A 17860-nucleotide genomic window follows, 5' to 3' on the forward strand; every position below is an offset into this window, starting at 1 on the left:
TGCACTTTAGCCTGGGTGATGGAGTGAGACTTTGACTCAAAAAAAAAAAAAAAAAAATGGAGGGGGAGACCACATTAAGAAGTGGATGTGGCCAGGTGCCGTGGCTCACGCCTATAATCCCAGTACTTTGGGAAGCCTAGGCAGGAGGATTACTTGAGCCCAGGAGTTCGAGACCAGCTTGGGCAACATGGTGAGACCTATCTCCACAAAAAATTTAAAAATTACTTGGGTGTGGTAGCTCACGCCTGTATTCCCAGCACTTTGGGAGGCTGAGGCGAGAGGATAGCCTAAGCCTAGGAGTTCGAAACCAGCCTAGGCAACATGGAAAGACCTCGTCTCTACAATAAAAAAAAATTGTTTTTTAAATTGGTGTCTCACTCCATTGCCCAGGCTGGAGTGCAGTGGCACTCTCATGGCCATCCCAGCATGGACCTGCTGGGCTCCAGCAATCCTTCCGCCTCAACCTTCCAAGTAACCAGAACTGTTGGCGCGCGCTACCATGCCCAGCTCATTTTTTGTTTAATGTAGAGACAAGTTCTCTCCAAGTCATCCGGGCTGGTCTCGAACCCACCAGCTCAGGCAAAACACTCGCCTCAGCCTCCCAAAGTGCTGGGATTACAGCTGAGCCACCGAGCCCAGCCTACAATAAAATTTAAAAATTAGCCAGGCATGGTGGCACACACCTGTAGGCCCAGCTACTCGGGAGGCTGAGGCAGAAGTATCACTTGAGTCCAGGAAGTAGAGGCTGTGGTGAGCTGTGATCAAGCCACTGCATTCTAGCCTGGCCAACAGAGACCTCCAACTTTAAAAAAAAAAAAAAAAGGTGAATGTAATGTCGGTTCCACACAGGACACAGACTATACAAAATCGCACTACAGAGCAAGCCTGCTTTTAAGTATTCAAGCTAAAGTTAAATAAAATATTACTGAAAGGAGGTACCTATAGAAACCTAGAATAAACTTAGTTTAGCGTGTCTTTTGCCTCAGCATAGCCATTTTTGCTTAGATTTTACCCCTGACATGCTTTGAATCTAGCACAGGTTGGACATAGATAAATTTCCAATAGGCAGGTTTTAGGAAACATTCAGATATTTCACTACAGGCCAAGCTGGCAGCCTACCCTGCACCATTGGCAAATCTCCATGAGATGCAAAACCAGAACAGCCCAGCAGTGCGACCTTTCAATTCATGGTTTAGCATAATAATCTCTAGGAAACTTTTCAGGTTCTGGTCTAGGCAGAAGCCATAGAAATGATAATAGACCACCTTTTTGCTAAGGAGATTATGAACTGCAAACATCTGACAAATCTCTTGCAGGAAAAACCCCTCCCCTTGCCTCCTATCTAGCCCACCACCATGGCAGCAGTCATGTGACTAACCCATCCATCTGCCCGCTGTCTATCACCTGACATCAGTACCTGTACTTACCTGCCCCTTTGTGATGATGTGGAGCAGATCACCCCCAGTCACCTCAATGATCTGCCCCCATCAAAGGGAATGATTCAACCACAAGCAACAAGCGGCCATTGCCTTGCTAGACTCTGGTATGGCCATGTGCTCTTTGAGCTATGGTCGTCGCCATGTTTCCTGGCATTGGCCCCCTTCCCCACCTTGGGGAGGTGAATCTCCTTTCTTTCTCTCTCTCTAATTTACTGTTAAATAAACTGTATTTTCTAATCTAACTTGTATGCAATTCTTTGAATCTTTCATGCAGTATCGGATTGCACATCAGGCAACCCACACCCCCAGGAGACCTGACCTAACAATTACTAAGTAGAGTTTGAAGCACATTAAATGCATAATTCATCATAATCAAATGGAGCTTATCCACAGAATGCAAAAGAGGTCCAGTATTAGAAAATCCATTAACATTGCCTATCATATTAATATAAAGAAAAAGCTGTCCAATCAGGCTCATAGTTATAGATAAGCCACTTAACAAAATTTAACACTGACTTTTATTAAATCAACTCACTCAGAAGGTAAATTGATAATAATTTCATTTTTCTTTTCTTTTTTGGGGGGGGCCGTGAAAGTGAATAGTTTAAAGAAATCAAATGATCGCAACTCTTCTTCAGTGAGAAATACCAAAACCATCACAAAATCAGGAAAACTGTAACATCATTAGTTAGTAACTACCTGACAGATTTCTATACTGTGCTTCTTCTATTCTATACTGTGCTTCTTCTATTTGACTGCACCTTCTTTAAGTATTCCTTTTTTTTTTTTTTGGAGTCAGAGTCTTACTCTGTCATTCAGGCTAGAGTGCAGTGACACACTCACGGCCAACGCAGCCTCAACCTGCTCAGCTCAGGTGATTTTTCTGCCTCAGCCTTCCAAGTAGCTGGGACTACAGGCACTTGCCACCATGCCTGGGTAATTTTTTTTTTTTTAATTGTAGAGACAAGGACTCACCATGTTGTCCAGGCAGGTCTAGAGCTCCTGGATTCAGACGGTCCTCCCTCCTCAACTCCCAAAGTGGTGGAATTACAGGCGTGTACCACCACACCCAGCCAAAGTACTCCTGTTTTGTAATAGCCTTTGGAGAAAATATATATAATTCAGCTTTTTCTCACATGACTCATTGAATTTTTTAAATTATTGATAGTTTATAAAATTTTCAGGTCCACAATTCATTGTGGACAGTGTTATGTAAATGTTTAGGTTTGTTCTCAAATTGAGGGAAATCGCCATCAAATTTCTTTCTTTTCTTTTCTTTCTTTTTTTTTTATGAAGCAGGATTTATTAAGAGGACAGAAAAGCTCCCACAGTGGGAGGGAACCCGAGGCAGTTTCCCAAATTTGTTTCAAATACTGTATAAGCCTTTGGGAGTTTTTTATGTTTTTTTACTGTGGGGTACAGGTACGGATTTACTACATAAGTTGCATGCAGATGAAGTTTGGGCTTTTAGCTGGCCCTCTCTCTCCCAAGAGTGGACCAAGTACCCAAAATGTTGCCACATGTTCCTTCCTCCCTCCCTCCCCTAGCTGTGCCCCAAGACTGCCGACCCCTCCCTTGTGCTAATGTGACTAGTGTTCGAGGCTCACTTATGAGTGTTAACATGTGGCATTCGGTTCTTTGTTTTTGTGATAGCTCACTTAGTGCGATGGTCTCCTGCATCTGAGTTGGTGCCAAGACCATGATTTTGTTCTTCCTTATGCCTGCGCAATATTCCATCGTATATATGTACCACATTTCTTTATCCAGTCCACTTTGGATGGGCATCTGGGTTGGTTCTGTGTTTTTGCTATTCTGAATAGTGCTGCAGTGAACATACGTGTACAGATGTCTTTTTGGTAGAGCAAATTCTGTTCCTCTGGCTATATTCCCAGAAGTGGGATTGCAGGTTGGTATAGAAGCCCAGTTTTTGGCTCTTTGAGAAATCATCACACTGCTTTCCACAGAGATTGAACTGGCTTCCACTCACAACAACAGTGCAGCCACACCCACAGCCTGACTTCGATTTTATGTTGAGCTAACGTTTTCTGGGAAAATGACTCATACTCATACTGTTTGAGTAAACTACAGTCACTAAACAGTCATCAGATGTCACATTTGTGGCAGAATGAGCTTTATTTCTTCTTTATCAATGTCAGCATCTTATAACCATCCAGAAAGAAATCCATATCACATATATTCAAATGATGGTCATTCTGTTCATTAGCTGAATTACCCAACAACCTAAGTGGCAATTCATTTCTTCTTTTAAAATAAGTACTGATTTGGTATGATATTAAAAAACCTTTGTTATAATTTACTTCTCAGTGGCAGAATAAGATCTATTTTACTTTATTGCTCATCTTTATTGTTGTTATTTCATATTCCTTTAAATATTTAAATCTGGCCAGGTGTGGTGGCTCGCTCCTAAAACTGACCTTGGGAGGTCAAGGTGGGAGGATTGCTAGAGGCCAGGAGTTTGAGACCAACCTGGGCAACATAGCAAGACCTCATCTCTACAAAAAATAATAAAGGAAAATTAGTCAAGCATAGCAGCACATCCCTGTGGTCCCACCTACTCAGGAGGCTGAAGCAGAAGGATCACTTGAGCTCAGGAGTCCAGGGCTGCAACGAGCCATGATCACACCACTACACTCCAGCCCGGGCGACAGAGGGAGACCCTGTCTCAAAGAAAAAAGATTTTTGGACCAAGCTCAGTGGCTCAGCCTGTAATCCCAGCGCTTTGGGAGGCTGAAGAGAGTGGATTGCCTGAGCCCATGGGTTCAAGACCCACCTGGGCAACTTGGCAAGACCTCATCTCTACAATAAATCAAAAAATTAGTAGGATGTGGTAGCGCACGCCTGTAGTTCCAGCTACTTGGAAGGCTGAGGCGGAAAGATCACTGGAGCCCAGCAGGTCAAGGCTGCGGCGGCCGGGAGCAGCCACTGCACTCCAGTCTGGGTGACAGAGTGAGACTCCAACTCAAAAAAAAAAAAGAAAAAATGTTTGCTTTGATATTGTGCCCGATTTGCCTTCAAATTAGAAGCAGGACAATTTTGTATACAACTTGCAACAGATGAGCAAACCTGGCTCCCTATAGCCACTGGACAGTGCTTCCAACAGGGGTCTCCACAAACTGGGAATTTTTTTTTTTTTTTGAGAAAACAGAATTTATTAAGAGGACAGAAAATCTCCCACAGCAGGAGGGACCCAAGGGGGTTGCCCCAAACTTGAAATTTGGTGCATGGCTCTCTGATGAGAAGGGATATTATTGCACAATAAAGTCTCGTGCACGTAGTCTTCTGAGACTTGCTCAGCCACATAAAAATGGACCTTGGCCTAGAACACTTCCTTACCAAGAGATACAGAGTCCTTGTAGCTGGGCTGGGCTTATCACTGTGCAGGGAACATCCTTCCTGTTTCAGACTCAGTGAATGTTCCTTTGCTTTGCTTAAACGTATGCATCTCGTGGCCCCTGACCAGTCCAATGACCTTATTTGTCCCCAGCAGGGAAAGGACAGGGTCTTTCATTCAACTGCCTTACACTGGCGACCGGGAGCGACCCACTGCCTGTGGGGAACCAACACCCACCACCAAAGCTCACCTTATTCTGTCTCTTCTTCATGTGAGTACAGCGCTGTTTCGGTATGGTACCAAGATGCAGCAGGTGGGAGTGTTTAGAAGTTCATCCCTGGAGTGAGGCAACAGATGCCACTCGCCCAGCATGTGTCTTGGAACCCTTTAAATTTGGGTTTGCCATAATACAAATAAGGTTGGGCAAGTTTGCTTATGTGTGGGGCAAATTTGCTTGTTTGTTTATTTGTTTTCCTGGGAACTGTGAACTTTTTTTTTTTCTTTATTCTTTTTGCTTCCTTTAGGGTTTGGTTTGGTTTGGTTTGGTTTTGTGACAGAATCTCGCTCTGTCACCCAAGCTGGAGTGCAGTAGCACAATCTTGGCTCACCACAGCCTCAGCCTCCTGGGGTCAGGCGATCCTCCTACCTCTGCCTCCTGAGTAGCTGGGACTGCAAGCATGCACCATCACATTCAGCTAATTTTTTTTTTTTTGTAGAGATGAGGTCTCACTATTACCCAGACTGGTCTCAAACTCCTGGGCTCAGGTAGTCCTCCTCCCTTGGGCTCCCCAAGTACTGAGATTACAGGTGTGAGCCACCACACCGGGCCCTTTTTGTCTTTTTCAACAGCTTTATTGAGATATCATTCACATGCCATACAGTTCACCCACTCCAAGGTTTTTGCTATATCCACAATGGAGGGCATCTCTCATATTTAGAACATTGTCATCATCCCCAAAAGAGGTCCTGTATGCTTCAGTGGTCATCCCTCAGTCCCTCATCACCCCTCAGATCTAGACAACCCCTAATCCACTTCCTGTTTCTAAGGATTTGCTATTCTGGATGTTTCATTTAAATTGAATCACACAGTATGTGGTCTTTTGTGTCTGGCTTCCTTCAGACAGCATCGTGTGTTCAAGGTACATCCATGCTGTAGCGTGCATGACAGTCTCATTCCTTTTTATGATCCGGTAATATTCCATTGTATGGAGAGACCACATTTGGTTGCTTTGTTCATTGATGGACATTGGTTTGGTTCCACTTTGGGCTTTTATTATGAATAATACTGTGAACATTCATGTTCACAGCTTTATGTAGACATATGTTTTCATTTCTCCTGGGTCATATGGAAACTCTATGTTTGACCTTTTGAGGAACTGCCAGACTGTCTTCCACAGCAACCATACCACTTAACCTTCCCACTAATAGTGTGTGAGGGTTACAGTTTCTCCATATCTTCATCAAACACTTGTTATTATCTGTCTTTTTGCTTTCACCCATCCTTTGTGTGTGTGTGTGTGTGTGTGTGTGTGTGTGTGTGAGTCTCACTCTGTCGCCCAGGCTGGCATGTAGTGGCATGCTCACAGCCACCACAGCCTCAACCTGCTGGGCCCAGGCAATCCTTCCACCTCAGCCTTCCAAGTAACTAGAACTACAGGCATTCACTACCACACCCAGCTAATTTTTTTTTTTTTGAGTTAGAGTCTCACTCCATCACCCAGGCTGGAGTGCAGTGGCACATTCACAGCCACCGCAGCATCAACCTGTTGGGCTCCAACGATCCTTCTGCCTCAGCCTTCCAAGTAGCCGGAACCACAGGCACGTGCTACCATGCCCATCTAATTTTTCATTTATTGTAGAGATGAGGTCTCACTAAGTTGCCCAAGCTGGTCTTGAACCCCCAGGCTCAGGCAGTCCACTCGCCTCGGCCTCCCAATGTGCTGGGATTACAGGATGAGCCACCAAGCCCAGCCTAATTTTTTTATTTGTTTTAGAGACGAGGTCTTGCTATGTTCCCCAGGCTGGTCTGGAACTCCTGGGTTCAAGCGATCCTCCTGCCTCAGCCTCCCAAAGTGCTAGTATTGCAGGCGTGAGCCACCACACCCAGCCTAGAACATTCTCTTTTGTAAGCACAGTGCAGTTATCAACTTCACAAAATTGAACGTTGATAACTACTTATATTTCATTACAATTCACGTTCTAATTTCACCAGTTGTCCTCCAAAAAAGTCATGTGCATTCCTTTGTTCTGGTTCAGTCCGAGGTAATGGATTGCATTTTGTTTCCTTGTCTCTTGATTCTTCTGTAATTGGGAACAGTTCCTCAGAATGTGTCTTTTATGACCTTGGCATCTTTTTTTTTTTTTTTTGAGTCGATGTCTTAACTCTGTCGCCCAGACTGGAGTGCAGTGGTACACTGCTCACAGCCACCACAGTGGCTGGACTCAAGTGATCCTTCCAGGTAGCTAGAGCCTTCCAGGTAGCTAGAGCCACAGGCATGTGCCACCACGCCCAGCTAATTTTTTTTATTTATTGTAGAAACTAGACCTCATTTTGTTGCTCAGGCTGATCTCAAACCCCTGAGCTCAGGCAATCCTCTCGCTTCTGCCTCTCAAAGTGCTAGAAGTACAGGCTTGAGCCACCATGCCCAGCTGACCTTGGCATCTTTTAAGAACATGGGCCAGTTACGCTGCAGAGTTCCCCTCAGCTGGGGTTTGCCTGAAGATTCCTCATGCTGGGATTCGGGTTACGCACTTTTGCACTGGAACACTACAAACATTGTGCTGTGTCCTTCTCAGGGTATCACACCTGGGGGAATGATGTTATCTGCCCTTGACTGAGGATGTTCATAGAGATCACATGGCTAAGGTGTTGTCGGGTTTCTGCTCTGTAGAACTGCCATTTTTCTTTTGTAATTAAATAAGTGATTTGGGCTGGGTGTGGTGGCTCACACCTGTAATCCCAGCACTTTCCTTGAGCCCAGAACTTCGAGATCAGCCTGGGCAACATAGCAAGACCACATCTCTGCAAAAAATTTAAAAATTACCTGGGCATGGTGGCACGAACTGGTAGTCCCAGCTACTCGAGAGGCTACTTGGGAGGCTTACTTGAGACCAGGCATTCGAGACCAGGCTGGGCAACATCGCGAAACCCCATCTCTACAAAAAATTTTAAAACTTAGCCAAGCGTACTGGTGCATGCCACTAAGTGGGCCCAGCTTTTTAGGAGACTGAGGCAGGAGGATTGCCTGGACCCAGGAGTTCAAGGTCACAGTGAGCTATGATCATGCTACTGCACTCCAGCCTGAGTGACAGAGGGAGATCCTGTCTCTCAAAATAAAAATAAAACAGGCCGGACTCGGTGGCTCAGCCTGTAATCCCAGCACTTTGGGAGGCTGAGGCGAGTGGATGGCCTGAGCCCGCGAGTTCGAGACCAACCCAGGCAACTTTGCAAGACTTCCTCTCTACAATAAAAATCAAAACTTAGCCGGGTGTGGTATTGTGCACCTAAAGTTCCAGCTACTTGGAAAGCTGAGGCAGAAGGATCGCCGGAGCCCAGCAGGTCGATGCTGGGGAGGCCGTGAGTGTGTCACTGCACTCCAGCCTGGGCGACAGAGTGAGACTTCAACTCCCAAAAAATAAATAAATAAATAATAAAAATTTTGAAAATTTAATTAAAAAATAAATAATTTTGCAGATGAGAAAGTGTGTGTGCATGGGACACCTTATCACGCTCATTTTATCTCTCTGTTGCCCAGGCTGGAGTAAAATGGGGCACACTCACAGCCACCGCAGTCTCAGCCTGCTGGGCTCAGGCGATCTTCCGCCTCAGGCTTCCAAGTAACTGGAACTACAGGCACGCGCCATGATGCCCGGCTAATTTTTTTGATTTATTGTAGAGATGAGGTCTCACCAAGTTGCCCAGGCTGGTCTCGAACTCCTGGGCTCAGGCAATCCTCTCACCTTGGCCTGCTGATTTTAATCTGTATTCTATTGCTATAATAAACCATAACTGTGAGTATAATGGCTTTCTGAATTCTGTGAGTCCTCGTAGTGAGTTACTGAACTTGAGGGTGGTCTTGGGGACTCCTTACCTGCATATATTAATAATGACTGTAGTTGGCTGGGCACAGTGGCTCAAGCCTGTAATCCCAGCACTTTGGGAGGCAGAAGCGAGAGAATTGCCTGAGCTCAGGGGTTTGAAATCAGCCTGAGCAACATGGTGAGACCTCGTCTCTACAATAAATCAAAAAATTAGCCGGGCATGGTGGCACAAGCCTGTGGTTCCAGCTACTCTGAAGGCTGAGGTGGAAGGATTGCCTGAGCCCAGCAGGTAGGAAAAAAAAAAAAGACTTATTTATTGAGCATCTGTATGTGCTGCAGACTGCGTAAAGACATTCACTTACATTCATCCATTTCATTCTCAAAATAACCCAGCAAATGAGTATTATTCTTCCCCATTAGTTGCTATGGAACTTAGGTATCATGTCCAAGGAGAACCCAGCTGGAAAAGAGCTGAGTCATGATTTGAGCACAGGTCATTCTAGCTTCAAAGTAAGTACTGCATTTCATTAAAAAAATTTTTTTTAAGTTTTATTCTCATCATGAATGTTATCATTCCCAATCCATCTTGGAGATGGTCTAGACCTCTGGGCTTTTGCAGAACTGACATGAAAAGTTTATTTCAGCTCAGACTCCCATGAGCGCCATCCTTTCACAAAGCATCATGTTCCAGCCAGGGCAGCCTCATTCAAAGGCTGTGCATTTTGCTTGTTCACTCATGAGTTATTTCAACAGTAGGTATTTCAGACCTACTTCATGCCAGGAATTAATAATGTAGTATGTACACACGTGCAATCACACACACACAGAACAAAAATACTGGCCTGTGTGTATCTTACATTCTAAAAAGGGAAGGAAAATAAACATACACATTACATTTCAAGCAATAGTAAGTGCTATAAAAAAAGGGGCTGGGTGTGGTGGTTCACACCTATAATCCCAGCACTTTGGGAAGCCAAGGCAGGAGAATCACTTGAGCCCAGGAGTTCCAGACCAGCCTGGACAACATAGCGAGACCCCCATCTCTAGCAAAAAAAGTCAAAAAAGGAGCCAGACGTAGTGGTGCCTATGTGTAGTCTCAGCTACTTAGGGGGCTGAGGTGGGAGGATTGTCTGAGCCCAGGAGATTGAGACTGCAGTGAGCCATGGTCATGCCACTGCACTCCAGCCTGGGTGACAGACTCAAAAAATAAAATCAGCAGAGCGTATAAGGCAGAGTCCAGGAAAGACCAGGCTCAAGCTTCCAGCTATCATCTCCAGTGGAGTCCCATGGACATTGCTTAATTCTCCCAGCAGTGATGTGTGACAATACTATGAAATATTGCCCATCAGGGAAGCTTGCCTGAGCCTTGTTGTCCAGGGTTTTTATTGGGGTTTGGTCACATTCACAGCCTATCCCACATGACTGACTTAAGTCCCCAGCAAGACTAGCTACTACTACAGGTAAACAAAACACCCTTATAAAGCAAGACATTGCAAGGGCTTAGCAGGGATCTCCCAGGAGCCAGTCAAGGGCCAAACCTCTGATATCCAGAGTGTGAGCAAGCAGACTTACTGGGTTAATCCTTTACTGTACAAGGTAGCCCAACTCATTACGGTTCTGAATTGCTTACCAGGTGGAAACTGACCCACGACCTTGTGGTATCCATGACTGATCGCTCTTGGGAGATGATTCTTGTGAGACAGGACACTGGATATCACTGACCTGAGGGGGAGCCGGGTGTTGTAGCCACAAGGCATCTTGGAAGGACCTGGAGGAGCACCCTGAGTCTGCAGCTGCCAGTTCCACCCTGGGACTGAGTGTCGTGCAGCAGGCGTCCTGAGATCAGTCCTTGCTTGTGGTAAGCTTTCAGGTGGGGTTTTCCACACAGAGCATAGACCTGAGGTGGCCCATGAGGCTCCAAATGTGCTGGCATGCCAGTCAGAGCCAGGGGAATTGGGAAGGAGGGAGCACCAGGTCATTGCAGTCAAGTTAGCATGTGTCTCTGGATGTCAGATTTTTTTCTGGAAAATGAGACTTTTAATTATAATCTCAATAATAAAGCCCACAGCCTTCTTTCCTGATCTGAGGTGAAATCAGGCTGCTCTGGGCTTCACTAGATTATCAGCATGGTATCTCTGGCTGGGTGTGGTGGCTCACGCCTGTAATCTCAGCACTTTGGGAGGCCAAGGCAAGAGGATTGCTTGAGCCTAGGAGTTCGAGGTCAGCCTGGACAGCATAGCAAGACCCTGTCTCTACAAAAAATTAGATGAGTATGGTGGAGCCCACCTAGGCCAAGGCAGGAGGATCTCTTTTTTTTTTTTTTTTTTTTTTTTTTGAGTTGGAGTCTCACTCTGGCACCCAGACTGGAGTGCAGTGGCCGCTCTCGGCCACCGCAGCCTCGACCTGCTAGGCTCTGGCAATCCTTCCGCCTCAGCCTTCCAAATAGCCGGAATTACAGGCATGTGCCACCAAGCCCAACTGATTTTTTTTTAATTTATTGTAGAGATGAGGTCTCGCTGCCCAGACGGGTCTTGAACCCCCGGGCTCAGGCAATCCACTCACCTCAGCCTCCCAAAGGCACGGGATTATAGGCTGAGCCACCGAGCCCAGCTGGAGGATCTCTTGAGCCCAGGAGTTTGAGGCTGCAGTAAGCTATGATCACACCACTGTACTCCAGCCTGGGCGACAGAGCAAGACCCTGTCTCTAAAAAATAATTAAAATAAAATTGGTGAATTTTGTTATATGAATGTCGCCTCAATTAAAAAATAGGGGTGTGTGTGTGTACACGCTCATGTGCTCACTCAGATTAATGTCAGGCAGGGTCCTGAAATACAAGTGTGGGGAACGCAGGGGTCTGGATTCTCATAGCTTCTTTCTTCTCCCAAGCTGTGCCTTGCCTGCCTCCTTGAGGGAAACACAAGGAAGCCGGGACTAGCTGTTGCCTCAATGACAAGTATGTCCCAGGTAAGTCAGCAGTGAACTCTCCCCCGGAAGGACGTGATTGTTCCCACCAAATGGGCATGACTCCACCTGTGGCCAGGAGTCAACTAGAACACATGGAGCCAGGCAGGCTCAGCTCCCGGCTATGCCTTCCAGGTGTCTGCCCCTCGGCCTGGAGAGAGACACTGCGCTAGGAATTTTCCTATAATCACAGCTCACCGCCGCCTCAACCTCCTGGGCTCAGGCAATCCTTCCACCTCAGAATCCTGAGTAACTACGGCTACAGGCACGCACCACCACAGCTGACTAATTTGTTGCTTTTTCATAAGAGACAAGGTCTCGCTATGTTGCCCAAGCTGGTCCTGAACTCCTGGCCTCAAGCGATTCCCCCTGCCTCAGTCTTCCAAAGTGCTGGGATTACAGGCGTGAACCACCATGCCTGGCCCCACAATCCTGACATTGTCCCCAGCATTGACCAGTCTTTTCCACACCTCACCCCGGCTTCCTGTGGGCTTCGTATGCTGCGAAGCTAACCAAGAAAGGAAATGAAAGTATCTCTGTCTTAAGGAACTCGGGGTCTCCTAAGGGATGTTATTCATTTATGGAGTGAGCCGTGCTCTCTGGGCAGTAGTATTTTCCTAGGACAGTTATTGGCCTGGAAAGAACAACGAATACATGAGGGTTATGGACTGAATTTTTTCTCCAAAACTCATGCTGAAGTCCCAGCCCCTGTTGTGACTGTATTTGGAGGCAGGGCCTTTAAGGAGGTCTTTAAAGTTACATGAGGTCATAAGGTGGGCCTTAATCCAACGGGCTGGCGTCCTGAGGAGAAGAGAGGCACCAGGAATGTACGTGCCCAGAGAAAAGGCCGTGTGATGAGGACACAGCAAGGAGATGGCTGTCTGCAAGCCAAGGATGAGGCCTCACCAGAAACCAGCCCTGCCTTCATCTTGAGCTTGGCCTTCCAGCCTCCAGAACTGTGAGAAAATATATATCTAATGTTTAATCCACCCGGTCTGTGATATTTTGTTCCAAAAACCTGAGCAGAATGACAGCATGGGAGGAGCACACCATGTATTGTCTATCGGTAGAGATTGAAGTCCAGTCATGTGACTGAGGTGCTCATGACACCATGAAGGTATCTGGAGAATAAGGTTAGGCAGAGAGAAGCTGTGGCCTGGGTGCAACTGAAGAGATCAGTGGTCAGCTTGGGAGTGACTGTAGACACAGGAAAGAAAAACCTGATAACAGAGCCTTCAGGGGATGATGGGAATCCACAGACCTTAGCTGAGTCTCCTGTGGTTGGAGATTTGCTGATACTGAAAGCCCGCTCTCCTGGGAGCACTGGTGTTTAAGATAACTGTATTGGCAGCCAGGCACGGTGGCTCATGCCTGTAATCTCAGAACTTTGGGAGGACGAGGTGAAAGGATTGCTTGAGCCCGGGAGTTCGAGACCAGCCTGGGCAACACAGTGAGATCTCATCTCTACAAAAATTTAAAAAGTAGCTAAGTATGGTGACACATGCCTATAGTCCCAGCTACTTGGGAAGCTGAGGCAAGAGGATCGCCTGAGTCCCAGAGGTCGAGGCTGCAATGGCCTTGATCATGCCACTGCGCTCCAGCCTGGGCGACAGAGTGAGACCCAGACTCAAAAAGAAAAAGGTAACTGTATTGGTTTCCTAGGGCTGCCTCGATAAAGTCCCACACACTGGGTGACTTGAGACAACAGATATTTATTTTCTCACAGTTCTAGAGGCTGGAAGTCCAAAATCAAAATGGCAGCAGGGCCGGTTCCTTCTGGAGGTTTGAGGGAGAATCCATTCCATGCTCCCACCTGGATCTGGCAGGTTGCGGCTGGCAATCCTTGGCATTCCTTGGCTTGGGCCCATCTCTCCATTGTCCATGTGACAATGTCTGTCACATGGCATTCTTATGTATCTGTGTATCTGTGTCCAGATTTCCTTTTCTTATGAGGACACCAGACACTGGGTTACAGCCCACCCGACTCTAGTGTGACCTCAAGCTAACTCATTTCCAAATCAGGTCACCTTTGCAGATACCAGGTGTTAGGACATCAGCATAATTTTAGGGGGATCATAATTCAAATTCAGTCCACAACAGGACATCCTGCTGAACCAAAATGGGTGTGTTGTTTTAGAGCTTGGTGACCTTTGCAGACGTGGTTGTGAACTTTACCAAGGAGGAATGGAGTCTGCTGGACCCTGCTCAGAGGAATCTTTACAGAGACGTGATGCTGGAAAACTGTAGGACCCTGGCATCCATAGGTAAGCACGCCCCTTTCCTACTTTTAGTCAGTGATGGGACAAATACTCCACCCCTTTCACAGAAAGTCTTGCACTGTTCTCTCACATCACGCCCTTGCCCAGTGACCACAGTTCTGTGTTCTGGGAGGTGTGTTGAAAAATGGGAACTAGGTTGTTAAATTACAGAGGTGTGAGGCTGGGCATGGTGACTCACACCTGTAATCCCAGCACTTTGGAAGACTGAGACAGGAGGATTGCTTGAGGCCGGGAGTTTGAGACCAGCTTAGGCAACATAGGGAGACTTCGTCTCTACAAAAAAAAATCAACAAATTAGTTGGCTATGGTGGTACATGTCTGTAGCCCCAGCTACTCAGGAAACTGAGGAGGAAGGATCGCCTGAGCCCAGGAGGTCAAGTCTGCAGTGAGCCATGATCGTGCCACTGCAATCCAGCCTGGGCAACAGAGTGAGACCCTGACTCAGATAGATTGATTGATAGATAGATAAATAGAATTACAAAGATGCAACTGCTGCCCTCAAGGTGCAAACAGAGTTACCCATGAAACTGGAAATCTCTTCATCTTATGACATTTTTATTCTTTTTGTGATGAACAGACTCTGGGGCATCCTTAAGTGAATGGACATGGAGCACAGGAAAATGGTCGTTTTGAGCCCTTTTGACAACTTAAGTGCATTCATGAGAAAAGGAGACGGACCACTTGTTGCTCTCCTACTTATACTTCCTCAACTTCAGAACCCTGCAAAACAAAACATGCGCCCATTTCACAGAAAGTCTTTTCACCGTTCCTGACATCACGCCCCTGCCCAGGGGCAGGATTTCAGCAAGGCAAACCCAATCTGCTCTCTCATTTGGAGCAAGAAGGTGGGTCTGGGAACTGTTCCAGGGGATTCTACTCTGACATTTGTGCATCTGAGGGCCAGGTAGATGTGAATGTTTATGAGGAGGCATCTTGCAAATAGTATAGAAGTGTTGATGCATAATCTATTTCATCCACGGTGGAAAATAGCTAGCTAGGCGGTTCTTTAAAAAGTTAAACATAGAGTTTCCATAGGACCCAGCAATTCCACTCCTAATTATCTGCCCAAAGGAATTGAAAACATGTGGTCAAACAAATAAATTACACCAGTGTTCACAGCAGCATTATTCAAATTAGCCAAAAGATAGAAACAACTCAAATGTCCATCAGTGAATGAACAGAGAAACAAATGTGGTCTGTCCTCACAGCGGACTACAATGCAGCCAAACACGCAAAAAAAAGGAACAAAGCATGGGTGCTACGGCATGGATGAATCTGGAAAACATGATGCTGAATGAAGGATGCCAGACGCAAAAGGCCACATGTTGTATGATTCCATTTATGTGATAAGTCCACAGGCAAACCCATGGAGACAGAAAGTAGATTAGTGGGCACCAGAGACTGAAGAAGGGGGCGATAGGGAGTAACCGCTTAATTGGGCATGAAGTTCACTTTTAATTTTTTGAGTCTCACTCTGTCACCCAGGCTGGAGTGCTGTGGCACAATCATGGCCACCGCCACCTTGACCTACTGCATTCAGGAGATCCTTCCACCTCAGCCTTCCAAGTAGCTGGGACCATGGGCGTGTGCCACCACATCTGGCTAATTTTTCAATTTATTGTAGAGATGAGGTCTCGCCAATTTCTCTCAAACTCCTGGGCTCTGGCAATCCTCTTGCCTTGGCTTCCAAAAGTGCTGGGATTACAGGCATGAGCTACCACGCCCGGTGAGATTCACTTTTGGGGTAATAAAAATGTCCTGGTGCTATAACAAAACATATCTTAGGGGGAAAAAAGAGAAAGATTTTTTAAAATAAATAATAATTTTTTACATTGTTTTAATGTTCTGGAACTAGGTAGAGATGATCCCAGGAGTTCAAGGCTATAGTACAGTATGACCACACCTGTGAATAACCACTGCACCCCAGCCTGGACCACATAGCAAGACCCTATCTCCAAAACAAATTGTACATGAACTCTTTGTCCAGTTCTCTCCCACTTGGCATTCCTAATCTCTTGATCTCTGCAGAACCACTTCTTAGTTGCACACTCTTCATACTGAACCCCTGACCTTACCATAATCCTTACCAAATTCCTGACATAGACCAAATCCCTCATGTCCTTCTCTGCTCACTTACTCTTGCTTTCTTTCCTTTCCCCTCACATTTTCCTCTCTTACGTTGGATAAACATTTGAAAAGAAATGCACACAGGCGTTACCTATTTTATCATCTCTCACCCACCTTTACTTTCAGCAAAGATTTTCACTTATGTGCCATTTTATTTCAGATGAGATGACTCAACATGAAACCAAAGACACAACCCCTCAGCCCGATGTTCTTGCTAAAAGAACCTTTCTTGAAGCAAGCAGAGTATGCCTCACGAGCAGCCATTCCCAGCCCTCCCCAATAAGAGAAGGCTGGAAATGCCACAAAATAGAGAAGCCACACAAGCAGACAGAGCATAATCTGAAGCAAATGGCAATTGCCCCTGAGGAAGATGAATCTTCAGTTAAAGTCTGTGAATATCACGAAATAGGGGACAGCTCAGAACCTGTGCTTTCACAAGGAGATTCCAAAAGAATATATATCCCAAACTGTGACTCAAATATTTTGAAATATAATCCTGTCTTAAATAGTAGTCAAAAAATATATAAAAACAATGGATGTGATAGAGTCTTGGAGCAGAACATTCCATTGGTTCCATGTGGGAGAACTCAGACAGAGTTGAAATCAAACACAAGGACTAGTCATCAGAACAGTCTGCATCATATACATAATAAAATGGATACAGGGGCAAACATTCATGAATGGAATCCATTCGGGGAAGATTTATCCCTTAGGGCACACAGGACTCATGTTAGAGAAAAAATGGGTGATTCTACTCATTGTGAAAACATCTTCAGAAATAGCTCAAACCATCTTGCGCAGATGCAGTCCTCTTATACTGCAGGGACAAATAATGAGAATCTTCAAAACAGAAAAATGTCTGCCCACATTCCAGATTCCTGTTCACTCAGGAGCACTAGTAATGGAGAGAAACCCCATAAATGTTATGAATGTGGGAAAGGTTTTATTTATCAGTCATTCCTTATGAGACACATGGCAATTCACACAGAAGAGAAACCCTATGAGTGTAAGAAATGTGGGAAATCCTTTAAATATTTCTTACACCTTAATAAACATTTAAGAATGCACATCGTGAAGACATGTAAGGAATGTGGTAAAGCCCTCAGTCGGTCCTCACTACGTGCACATGTAAGGATTCACACTGGAGAGAAACCATATAAATGTGAGAAATGTGGAAAAGCCTTTATACGGTCTTCAGGACTTAAAAGCCATCTCAAGACTCACAGTAGAAAGAAGCCCTGTGAGTGAATGAAGAGAAGGTGGGAAAATCATTTTCTCACCATACTGAACATGGAAGGAGGACATATTGGAAGGGTGCTTAATGAGTTAATGTGCATAAGAATATCTTCCCTGAACTCTCATGCCTTGCAGAAATGTGAGGATTCACACTGAAAAGAAACCCTGTGAAAGCAAAGACTACGGAAAGTCTTTCATCTTCATTCTCCTTTAGTAGATATTTGTTCTCATGCTGGAGAGAATCTATGAATCACGGGAATATGAAAAGGCCTTGAATGCTGTCTCAAACTCGTACTGCAGAGACTCCTTAGAGGAGACAGTAATGTAGGAAAGACCTCTTGGAACACTTATTCCTCATGTTACACTTAAGCCTGCACCCTGGAGAGAGACTGTGATTGGAATAAATGTAAGAAAGCTTTTGTTA

General features: G+C 45.6%; 1 protein-coding gene across 2 annotated transcripts in view; it reads left to right on the top strand.

The window, feature by feature from the left end:
* ZNF114 (zinc finger protein 114) overlaps nucleotides 1-17448 on the top strand; it is a 20947-nt gene extending 3499 nt beyond the window's left edge. The window contains exons 2-5 of one of the 2 annotated variants that reach the window (XM_008067070.1): nucleotides 10466-10690; nucleotides 11720-11797; nucleotides 13932-14058; nucleotides 16361-17448. In XM_008067070.1, the coding sequence (XP_008065261.1) occupies nucleotides 11780-11797; nucleotides 13932-14058; nucleotides 16361-17448 (1233 nt within the window). In that variant the 5' untranslated portion in view covers nucleotides 10466-10690; nucleotides 11720-11779. Of the gene's footprint in view, nucleotides 1-10465; nucleotides 10691-11719; nucleotides 11798-13931; nucleotides 14059-14914; nucleotides 14978-16360 lie in introns of those variants that run through there. The other variant, XM_021717092.1, reaches the window with a different exon arrangement.
* The last annotated feature ends 412 nt before the right edge of the window (nucleotides 17449-17860 follow it).

The sequence above is a fragment of the Carlito syrichta genome, unplaced genomic scaffold, assembly GCF_000164805.1.
Source record: "Carlito syrichta isolate Samal-C Ts95f unplaced genomic scaffold, Tarsius_syrichta-2.0.1 Scaffold309278, whole genome shotgun sequence".
NCBI classification, from domain to species: domain Eukaryota; kingdom Metazoa; phylum Chordata; class Mammalia; order Primates; family Tarsiidae; genus Carlito; species Carlito syrichta.